General features: G+C 45.0%; 1 protein-coding gene across 1 annotated transcript in view; it reads right to left on the reverse strand.

Moving 5' to 3' along the window:
• The window catches only part of LOC121284366 (neuronal PAS domain-containing protein 2-like), a 210,796-nt gene that overhangs the window by 28,990 nt on the left and 169,407 nt on the right, over nucleotides 1–12,399 (reverse strand). The window contains exon 18 of the mRNA XM_041199787.1: nucleotides 2,889–3,014. Coding sequence (XP_041055721.1) covers nucleotides 2,889–3,014 — 126 coding nt within the window. The remainder of the gene's footprint in view (nucleotides 1–2,888; nucleotides 3,015–12,399) is intronic.

Here is a 12,399-nt window from a genome sequence, read left to right on the forward strand (position 1 = left end):
TAAAGCCTCCTCTGGAGGTGTATTTGGAAACAGGGGTGGTGGGGGGGGTCTGTTTGATTGGGTAGAGGATGTGGGGTGGGGCACCTGCTGCTTCTTCCCTGAGAAATTCTGGAGTGGGAAGGCTTGAAGCCTTAATGTCCACTTAAGGGCCTTATCCTGCTGCTGTAGGAGTGGGGACTCACCATACAGCAAGACTGACAAGCAAACCTGATTGCTTGTAACCTAATGGGGTTGGGCAGGGGGGTTCCCTCACTCAAAAGCACTCAGTGCCTGATTGAGAGACCCAGGATCAGGAAGAAGTGGGGGCCCACTGGGATCCACCCCTCTGCCCTTTTCTCCAAACCTCACTCCCACACTTCATCAGTGTCCTCCTCTCCAAGATAAGCTCAAAACCATGGAAGACAAAGCAGCCTGCTTGATCGGCACCCCATCTACCACCTTACATTCAGAAACAGAGGAATTTATAATGGTGAACAAAGAAATGGCTGACCAACTAAATACACACTTTGGTTCTGTCTTCACAAAGGAGGACACAAATAACATACCAGAAATGTTGGGAAACACAGGGTTTAGTGAGAGGGAAGAACTGAAAGAAATTAATATTAGTAGAGAAATGGTGCTGGAGAAATTGATGGCATTGAAGGCCGATAAATCCCCAGGGCCTGATAATCTACATCCCAGAGTACTTAAGGAAGTGGCCCTGGAAATAATGGATGTATTGGGCATCATATTCTGAGATTCTATAGACTCTGGAACAGTTCCTACAGATTGGAGGGTAGCTAATGTAACCCCACTATTTAAAAATGGAGGCAGAGAGAAAATTGGGAATTATAGACCAGTCAGCCTGATGTCAGTAGTGGGGAAAATTCTAGAGTCCATTATAAAAGATTTAATAGTTGAGTACTTGGAAAACAGTGGCAGAATCGGACAGAATCAGCATGGATTTTTCGAGAATGTAATTAGTAGAGTTGATGAGGGGGAACCAGTGGATGTGGTTTATTTGGACTTTCAGAAAGCTTTCGACAAAGTTCCACTTAAGAGATTAGCATGTAAAATTAAAGCACATGGGATTGGGGGTAGTGTATTGAGATGGATAGAAAACTGGTTGGCAGACAGGAAACAAAGAGCAGGAATAAATGGGTCTTTTTCCGAATGGCAGGCAGTGACTAGTGGGGTACCGCAGGGATTGGTGCTGGGATCCCAGCTATTCACAATATAGATTAATGATTTAGATGAGGGAATTAAATGTAATATCTCCAAATTTGTAGATGACACAAAGCTGGGTGGGAGGGTGAGCTGTGAGGAGGATGCAGAGATGCTTCAGTGTGATTTGGACAAGCTGAGTGAGTGGGCAAATGCATGGCAGATGCAGTATAATGTGGATAAATGTGAGCTTATCCACTTTGGTAGCAAAAACAGGAAGGCATGTTATTATCTGAATGGCTATAAATTGAGAGAGGGGAATGTGCAATGAGACCTGGGTGTCCTCGTACACCAGTTGCTGAAGGTAAGCATGCAGGTGCAGCAGGCGGTAAAGAAGGCAAATGGTTTGTTGGCCTTCATAGCGAGAGGATTCAAGTACAGGAGCAGGGATTTCTTGCTGCAATTATACAGGGCCTCGGTGAGACCACACCTGGAATGTTGTGGGCAATTTTGGTCTCCTTATCTGAGGAAGGATGTTCTTGCTATAGAAGGAGTGCAGCGAAGGTTTACCAGACTGATTCCTGGGATGGTGGGACTGACATATGAGGAGAGATTGAGTTGGTTAGGATTATATTCACTGGAGTTCAGAAGAATGCGGGGGGATCTCATAGAAACCTATAAAATACTAACAGGACTAGACAAGGTAGATGCAGGAAGGATGTTCCTGAATGGTGGGGGACTCCAGAACCAGAGGTCACAGTCTGAGGATATGGGGTAGACCATTTAGGACTGAGATGAGGAGAAATTTCTTCATCCAGAAGGTGGTGAACCTGTGGAATTCGCTACCCCAGAAAGTAGTTGAGACCAAAACATTGTATGCTTTCAAGAAGGAGTTAGATATAGCTCTTGGGGCGAAAGGGATCAAAGGATATGGGGAGAAAGCGGGAGCAGGCTATTAAGTTGGATGATCAGCCATGGTCATGATGAATGGCGGAGCAGGCTCAAAAGGCTGAATGGTCTACTCCTACTCCTATTTTCTATGTTTCTATGTTAAACACTCACTTACTCCACCACTGATGCACAATGGCAGCAACTCACCAAGGCTCCTTTGACAGCGCCTTCTAAACCCGCAAACTCTACCATCTGGAAGGACAAGGGCAGCAGGTGCATGGGAACATCACCACCTGCAAGTTCCCCTCCAGGCCCCAGACTGTCCTGACTTGGAACTATATTGCCGTTCCTTCACTGTCACTGCCTTGGGATTTCTGGCGAAGTCCTTGAATTAAATGTCCCCCATGGAGCCGGGAGCCCGGGGCAGGCTTCCTGCTGCCAATACAGGAATTAACTCCGTCAGGGCTCCTGGGAATTGGGTCAGCGGGGGTGCCACCAGTTTTGTTGGTGGACGGTGGACCCCTGCCGCCCTCATTAAATTCCACCCTAGATATCTTATAATATGTATAGTCATCTTTCCAAACAGCATTTATTTGCCTTTTGTTTTGCTCCCCAAAGGGTAGAGTCCCTACATGACACAGCCCGTGTGCATCACAAACATAAATGCATTTGGGGTTTATAATTTTACTGTTTTGTTCAGCCTTAATTTATCACTTATCTCCCACTCTCCCATTCCTAATGAAGATTCTATCATGATGAGGGAACTGCTATGTATTTCCAGCATTTTATGTTTTCATATTAGAAACCTAATAATGTAGCAAGTTGACTTGGTTCCATGTTGTTCCTATTGGTACCTGGAACTGTTTACTGGGAAGATCCTGGTCTGGCACCACAAGATCCATTTGTTGCTGCTTTTGCTGTTGTGATTCCTGATACTGTAATGGACTCAGGCTGATAGGCGTTGGCTGTTGTAACAATAACTGAAAGGGATAAAAGCAAGCTTTAAAAAAGATTTTCAATCATGTTAGTGACATTCAGATCTTCAACTAAATTCTGTTTTTAGGGTAAGATTCTAGCCTCTTGCACTGAACATTTCCCCCTGCCTTGCTGTACCATGTGTAACAGAATTAGATACATGTTTTTTTTAAAACTGATTTATAATTTCATATAACAAAGCACAGATAAATCTTTCCACTCAGGAAGTGAAACCTTCAGCTGTGTCCCTGCATACTACCATCTAATGATTGGAATCAGGAACTACAATAATATAACTAAATTAAATCTAGACACAGTGCCACCCAATGAAAAATATCATGTATTACATGAATTTCAGGCACAAGCCAGGATTGTGATGGACTAAGATAAAAGCAAAAAACTGCGGATGCTGGAAATCCAAAACAAAAACAAAAATAACTGGAAAAACTCAGCAGGTCTGGCAGCATCTGTGGAAAGGAACACAGTTAACGTTTCGAGTCCGAATGACCCTTCAACAGAACTAAGTAAAAATAGAAGGGAGGTGAATTATAAGCTGGTTTAAGGGGAGGTGGGACAAGTAGAGCTGGACAGGGAGCCAGTGATAGGTGGAGATAGCCAAAAGATGTCATAGACAAAAGGACAAAGAGGTGTTGATGGTGGTGGTGATATTATCTAAGGAATGTGCTAATTAAGGGTAGAAAGCAGGAAGGCTGTAAAGTGCCTAGTCGGAAGATGAGGTGCTGTTCCTCCAGTTTGCCTTTAGTCTACTGCATTCGTTGCTCCCAATGCGGTTTCCTTTACATTGGAGAGACCAAACGCAGACTGGGTGACCGCTTTGCAGAACACCTTCGGTCTGTCCGCAAGCATTACTCAGACCTCCCTGTCGCTTGCCATTTCAACACTCCACCCTGCTCTCATGCCCACATGCTCGTCCTTGGCCTGCTGCATTGTTCCAGTGAAGCTCAACGCAAACTGGACTGAATATTGACTTCAACAATTTTAGATCATGAACTCTCTCCTCCATCCCCCTCCCCTTTCGGACCACCCCACTTTTTTCCCAATAATTTATATAGATTTTTCTTTTCCCACCTATTTCCATTATTTTAAAATGTAGTTCCATCCATTATTTTATCTCTACCTTTTAGCCTTCTTCGATTCCTTCACCCCACTCCAACCCCACTAGGGCTATCTGTACCTTGCTTGTCCTGCTTTCTACCCTTAATTAGCACATTCCTTAGATAATATCACCACCTTCAACACCTCTTTGTCCTTTTGTCTATGACATCTTTTGGTTATCTCCACCTATCACTGGCCCTCTATCCAGCTCTACTTGTCCCACCTCCCCTTAAACCAGCTTATATTTCACCTCCCTTCTATTTTTACTTAGTTCTGTTGAAGGGTCATTTGGACTCGAAACATTAACTGTGTTCCTCTCCACAGATGCTGCCAGACCTGCTGAGTTTTTCCAGTTATTTTTGTTTTTGTTTTGTGATGGACTACTCTACTGTCCAATTGCATGAGTACAACTGCAACAACACTCGAGAAGCTTGACACCATCCGGGACAAAGCAGCCCATTTGATTGGCTCCCATTCACCAACTTAAACATTCACTCCCTCCACCACTAATACACAATGGCAGCAATGTGTAGCTCTTACAAGATGCATTGCAGCAACTCACTAAGGCTCCTTTGACAGCATCTTCTAAATCTATGCCCTCTACCACCTAGAAGGCCAAGGGCAGCAGATACATAGGAACATCTGGAAGTTCCCCTCCAGGCCACAATCCTGACTTGGAAATATATCGCTGTTCCTTCACTGTCACTGGATCAAAATCCTAGAACTCTCTTTCTGACAGCACTTTGAGTGTACCTACACTACATAGACTGCAGCGGTTTAAGATGGTGGCTCACTACCAGCTTCTCAAGGGCAAGTAGGGATGGGTAACAAATGCTGGCCTGATGAATGCTGGCCTTGCCAGCGATGCCCACATCACATGAAAGAATTTTTAAAAACAACCATTGAAGGAGTAGGAAAAATGAAGGAATGTTTAAAATCAAAGTACAACAGATAAGCAATGTAAAAATAAAACAAAATCACTAGTTTCGACAACAACAGGTTTATTTGCATCTATATACTGATGGTTTAAATCCAGGCCAGTAGTTTATACTACACATCGGTCCTGAACAAGTGTTATTTTGATTGATTATTTCTGTTAGATCCGAGAACATTTGAAATCCCAGGCAAGCTTTAGAGCTATTTAAACAAAAATCGCTAAAGATGTGATACTAGTCACCCAGCAGAAACCAGGTGGGAAGTTAAAATCAGTGGACTGATTTATCCAGCAGCGCCCAATCCCATCCTTCTGTCTTAAATTTTAACCTGACCTTCTGAGCAGGCACAAGGAGACTTGACTGAGGTCAGTGAGGCTATTCTTTAAGGTTCTGATTATGTCATTAGGCTCCTAATGCCATTATAAGTGTGGCCCGAGTAAAGATGTTTTGACTTACCCCCCAGTTAGTGACACGAGGAAGTATACCTCTGGCCAAAGCAAACCCAGGCGTGGATATTTATTTAGTTTCCTTGCAGGGATGGTGGGTGGGGACGGCAGAAGTGCCACAAGGAATGTCCAGGTCTCCCCTGGCTCAGGCTTCTCCCTTCCCTCCAAAGGGACCCTCCTGAAATACCCTCCCAGCAACTACCTATTTGCTGGTGACCTCCTGCTGCCCGAAATTCTGCTCCATTGGCTGGACAACTGCCACTTCCCGACAGTTTTCAGCGGTCAGGTGACTAGAAGTAGTTGATTCCAGGCCCACTCATATGTGGAGCCTCCTCAATTGGCAATGACATGGTAGGGCTTGTGTAAGGCAATCAATTCCTGCAGTTCAAATGATGGGAGATACCCTCAATGCACGAACAGGGCTGTAAACAGACCTGCTTGCTTATAACATGGAATGCTTTAAAAACGCAACAATCAGGCCTTTTCAGTCTAGTTCCCAGATATCAAATTTTTTGGCTGCTCACCCCCAAAACTGGGCAAATCCACTTACAGCAATATCCCAATGTTCACAGTTCTTAAACATAATCACAGACTTGGATTTATATTTTCATCAAGGCTAAGTTTAATACCATAATCTACGAGTAATGCAGAAACACCAAAGTTACTAAAAAATCAGGAAAAAGAGGCCATTTTAAAAATAAATTGAGGCAATTTTCAAGTGGCAGCCAAAGTGCATATGAAATAGGCAGAGTGGTTTCTCACCCATTGGTGCGACCAGGAGGTCGGTATCATTTTGAGCGCCTGATCTCATTAACATGTTACTGGCAAGCATTAGGTACCCAGCTGCAGCATACCAATCCTGGGATGGCAGGAAATTGGCCAACTTCTGTACTGAGCTGATGGCAGGTTGACAGACCACAACAATGGTCCTCCTGGACCCATTTAAAGAAATCTGAAGGTTTCTTGGGTTGGTTTTTGGGCAGTTTTTATGACTACTGGTTAGGTGGTTCAATGTATAGTACCACAGAGCACAGCGTGCATGTTCTGTCCAATAGTATCAGAAAATGGCGATCAGGGTCCAACTATTTTAGGTGGGCAGGCTGTTCATTCATTTTCAGACCTATCTCCTCCATTTTCAATTGCTGTCTGTTTGGATTTCAGGCGAGTCAAGAACTGATTTCTTTATGTTTTTATCGCTAGCTTTATTATCTGATCATTTTTCTATATCAAAGCACTAGAGGCATTAACGCCCTACAGGCTGATGCCAAGTGTATTCATCCAATTTTTGAATATAAAATTCAATCAGGACACACTATCTGAGGCAGAGGCAGTTCTAGGTAAGTTCTAAATACCCACCAGAATATTTCTCAACATTATAGGCATTTATAAATAATACGGCACCGTGGCTTCCACTGAAACCTTTTCCCACTACTATATTAGCTTGGCTTACTGGTCATTTCCCTGGGTCTGAAAGTCATGGGTAAAGCCCCCACTACAAGGCTTGAGCTCATACTCTACGTGTACAGTTCAATATAGTTCTGAGGATGTGCTACACCAGTGGGAATGTTGCCTTTTGGTTGTAGGAGCTGATGAACCAAAAACCTGCTTCTCTGTTCAAGTGGATGTGAAAAACCCCATGGCACTACTTGAAGGAGAGATTTCCCAGTTAACTGGCTGACATTTATTCTTCAACGCCAAAAAAATCAAATGGTCATTTATCTTAATGTGAGGCCTTTTTATGAAAATTGAGTGCCATGTTTGCCAACATAACAAACGTTAATACTTCAAAACTAATTAATTAGCTGTGCAGCTCTTCGGGGCATTCGGAGGCTATGAATGACACCATATTAATGCAAATTGTTTACTTCTACTGTATCACTGAATATAGTGGAAATATTCCATATTTGTTTATACATAGCATAGGAATGAAAGCAGACTTCTTTGGTTCTCATAGAAGTTAGTCAAAGGCACACCTGAATCAAATGCAATCAATTGTGAAAAATGAATTGCTGTTTCCTCCTATGGTTTTGCTGATTGTCTCGAACTTCAAGTTGCTCCTGAGACTAGCTGAGCAAGTTCAAAAATAATTTGAGAACATGAGAAATAGGAGCGGGGGAAGCCCACACAACCTGCTGAGCCTGCATGATCAATATGATCATGGCTGATCTCACTTTCCCACTTGTTCCATATATCCCTTGATTCCCTGAGAGACCAAACATCTGTCTATAACAGCCTTAAATATATTCAATGATGGGGTAGAGAATTTCATAGATTCACAACCCTTTGAATGGAGAAATTTCTCCTCATCTCAGACCTAAATGATTGGCTCCTTATCCTGAAACTGTGGCCCTTGCTCTGGATTCCCCAGTCAGGGGAAAGAATGTCTCAGAATCTATCCTGTCAAGCCCCTTCATAATTTTGAATGTTTCAATGAGATCATCTCACATTCTTCAAAACCCCTGACAATATTGACCCAATTTACTCAGCCTCTCATCATAGGACAAATTTCTCATCCCAGGGACTAATCTAGTAAACCTTCATTGTACTGCCTCCAATGCAAGTATATCCTTCCTTAAATAGGGGGGCCAAAGTTGCACATAGTATTCCAGATGTGTTCTCACCAAAGCCCTGTCCAATTGCAGTAAAATTGTAATTGTATCCACGAACATGCCATTTGTTTTCATAATTACTCACTGAACCTGCATGCTTAATTTTTCTGTTCCTTGTACGAATACACCCAAGTCTTTCTAAACATCAACATTTACAAGCTTCAAGCCTTTTAAAAAATATTCTGCTTTTCTATTCTTATGACCAAAGTAAACCTGTCTATATTTCTTTGCAGCCTCTTTGGGTTGTCCTCCCAGCCTGCATTCCCATTTGACATGCCTTCCTCCTTCCTTAATGGAGGTTTCCCACTCACGGTGGTTGACAGGGCCCTCAACCGTGTCCAACTCAACTCCTGCGTCGCTGCCCTCACTCATTCCTCTCCCTTCCAGAACCATGATAGTGTACCCCTTGTCCTCACTTTTCAGTCCACCAGTCTCTGCATTCAAAGGATCATCCTCCGCCATTCCCGCCAACTCCAGCATGATGCCACTACCTAACACATCTTTCCTCTGCGCACCCCCCACCGTCGGCATTTTGTAGGGGCAATTCCCTCCAGGACACCCTGGTCCACTCTTCCATCACCCCCAACACATCAACCCCCTCCAACAGCACCTTCCCATGCAATTGCAGAAGGTGCAACACCTGCCCCTTTACTTCCCCCCTCCTCACTGTCCAAGGCCCCAAACACTCATTTCAAGTGAAACAATGCTTCACTTGCACTTCCCTCAATTTGGTCTACTGCATTCGCAGCTCCCAATGCGGTCTCCTCTACATTGGAGAGACCATACGCAGACAGGGTGACTGCTTTGAGGAACACCTCCAGTCTGTTCGCAAGCATGACCCAGACCTTCCTGTTGCTTACCATTTCAACACATCATCCTGCTCTCATGCCCACGTCTGTCCTTGGCCTGCTGCAATGTTCCAGTGAAGCTCAACGTAAACTGGAGGAACAGCACCTCATCTTCCGACTAGGCACTTTACAGCCTTCTGGACTTAACATTGAGTTCAACAACTTCAGATCATGAACTCTCTCCTCCATCCTCATCACTTTTTGATCCCCTTTTTCCAAATATTTATTTTTAAAGTTGTATAAATATTTTTTCCCACCTATTTCTATTATTATTATTTTTAAAATTGATTTCCATTTGTTGTTTTAGCCCCAGCTTTTAGCCCTTTTTGATCTTTTCTCTCACACCATCCCCTCCCCCCACCCCACCCCCCACTAGGGCCATCTGTAACTTGCTCATCCTGCTTTCTACTCTTAATGTCTCCATTAGCACCTCCTTTAGACAGTATCACTACCATAAACACCTCATGGACCTTTTCTTTATGACATATTTTACAATCTCTCCTTTGCCTCCACCTACCGCTGGTCTTCTATCCAGCTTCACCTGTATATATTCCACCCATTTTTCTTCTCTTTAGTTCTGAAGAAGAGTCATACAGACTCAAAACATTATCTCTGTCTTTCTCTCCACTGATGCTGTCAGACCTGCTGAGTTTTTCCAGCAATTTTTGTTTTCGTTTACTCTCTGTCTCTTTGGCTAAGTCGTTAATATGGATTCTAAGTATCCAAGGCCCGAGATTCTTGTGGCACCCCACTAGTCACATTCTGCCAACTTGAAAATGCCCCATTTATTCCTACTCTCTGCTTCCTGTCCCACTAACCAGTTCTCTATCCATGCAAATATATCACCTTCAACTCCATGAGCCTTTATCTTGTTCATTAACCCTTTTGTGTGGCATCTTATTGAATGCCTTTTGGAAATTCAAGTATTCTATGTCTACTGGTTTCCCTTTATCCACACTAATAGCTGCATCCTTAAAAAACCATAATAGATCTGTGAAACAGGATTTCCCTTTCGTAAAACCATGTTGGCTTGTTCTTGCTTTTCTAAGTGTATTGTTAAGGCTTCCTCAGTCATAAATTCTAGCAATTTCCTAGTGACTGATGTCATGCTAACTGGGCTGCAGTTCCCTGTTTTCTCTCTCCCTCCTGTCTTGAATAGTCGTGTTACATTTGCTAACTTCCAATCTGCTGGGACGAGGTTTCCAAAAGCAAACTAAAATCAAATAATAACTTTATTTTGTGATTAATAACATGTCCCTGCTCATGTGACAGAATCACATGAGGGGATGTGTTTCAAACATTTATAAAATTTTTAATATTTTGTTTGAAATCAGTTCATCTCCCTGAGGCAGCTCTCTGCCTCAGGGAGATTATGTAGTGCGTAATCGTGCGCATGTGCGAAGGTCGCACTTGCCCGGCTTGCACTCCTCCCCCTGCCTGCACAGGCAGTGCTGTGCACTGCTGCTTGTGTTTCATGCTGAGCAGGTCTTAATTGGCCCACCAGTGTGAAATTGCTTTCTGGGCCCGATCACGGGTGGAAGTCCAGCTGTTCTCCAAGGTCTGAAATTTCATCGGGATCCTTGACTAGCTTTTGGCTAAGTGATCCTCCAACCTCGCTTCAAAACCTCACAACTGTGGACTTCTCAGTTCAAAATCAGGCCTCACTGCATTTGTGCATTATGTGTCTCCAATGCAGAAAACCCCCTGATTTCTGATAGCCTTTTTGCTTCTGGTCTACAGCTGCTTTTCAGCTCTTAGCAGACTCTTTCTTTCTCTGCATGCTTACACCCACTGACTTGGGTGCTTTTAGCTCGAACTCCAAAGACATTTTGGAAAAATTCCACAGACAACTTCCTGGAATTTCAGCCAAGGCTCCACCCTGAATTATCTCCAAGACAACGGAGGTTAGTTGAGATGTTTGATACAATTTTAGATTAATTAAATTTTAGCTTCATAATCAAACCTATAGACCCTGAAATCTGCATGAATTTCTGATGAAGTCGGAGTAATTCTTCCCAGGCTTACTTTTTGCAATCCCTCCCCACCCCCTGGTTTAAAAGGCGGCCACTCGCTATTTTTATGCCTTTCACCCTCTGACCTCATAAGTACATATGGGACTGAATTTTCTGGTTGGCGGGAGGGGCAGACTGGGAGTGGGCCCAGGCATGGGCGGGCGCAGACCCAATCGTCGCCCGTGATCAGGTCCGTGCTGCCATTTTACGTGGGCGGGCCAATTAAGGCCTGCCCAGCGTAATGCGGGACTCCTGAGGATAGCAGGAGTGGGCAGGCGGCGGCGGGAGTGCACTGTCCGCTGGGTTCAATGACGACCCAGTGGCCTGTTTATATGAAGCACTGGCAGCCTTTGCAAGGCTGCTCACAATGTCAAGTGGAAGGGGTCATCAGAGGGCTTCTGGTGAGCAGGCTAGTCTGCAGTGTAGGCCCAGCAGAGCAGGCCAGTCCGGCGGGTAGGCCCAGCGGAGCAGGCCAGTCTGGCGGGTAGGCCCAGCAGAGCAGGCCAGGCTGGAGGGTAGGGCCAGTGTGCTCCTTGTTTTTGGGATGACTGCCTTGCTGCCCTCTTCAAGGAGGTGGCAACATGGCGGGAGGTGCTGGTTCCCCAGGATGGGAGGAAGAGGCCCCCCCCATGATGAAACGTGCCTGGGAGGAGGTGGCGGAGGTGGTGAGCTCCCGCGACATGGTGCGGTGCACCTGGATCCAGTGTCACAAGCACTTCAATGACTTGTTGCGCTCTGGCAGGGTGAGTATCATGTTGGCATTGGTCATTTAACCCAGCAGGTCGGCTTACCCCCTGCTGCCCACCCCCATCTCCCACCCCCCAAGTCTGAGTGTAGTGACTGTGTTGAATCATTGACAGCATTTGTCCTTTGCTGGGTGGGCCAGCAGATATTGCCCATGCTGAGGTCAGCCTGACAGGGTGATGAAGAGATGTGTTTTGCCCCCGCAGCATGTGTTACACTGAGTCCCACATGACTGGTTTGGGGGCAACCTGGAGGAGCTGCACCTAGGCGCAGTGCTGGAACTGCAGGACATGTCCAAGTCAGGGTGATGACATGCTGGGAGGGAAGCTTCAAGGTGGCGTGGCACCGAACCATCCGCTGCCCTCTGTGCTCCATGTGCTTGTGCCTCCTTGCTATGGAAGGATATACTGTGTGGTGCCTAATGTGATGGCAGGCAGCATGTGTCCAGAGGGAACAGGCTGGAAAACAGGCCTAATATCTTTGTGAGAGTGTTCGGCAGCAGCCCTGATATGTCCCGCTCTGGTTGGGATGGGCTGTGCGCCAAGAGAGTCCATGTGCAATTTGCACTAATCAATGCTCATCTCTCATTTTCAGGAGAAGAATACTCATAACGCGGCAGAGCATGCGAGGACTGGCGGCAGCCAGGCGCAGTTAGCCATTCTTAGCTGCTTTGAGCAGGA

The sequence above is a fragment of the Carcharodon carcharias genome, chromosome 11 (genome assembly GCF_017639515.1).
Source record: "Carcharodon carcharias isolate sCarCar2 chromosome 11, sCarCar2.pri, whole genome shotgun sequence".
Taxonomy (NCBI): Eukaryota; Metazoa; Chordata; class Chondrichthyes; order Lamniformes; family Lamnidae; genus Carcharodon; species Carcharodon carcharias.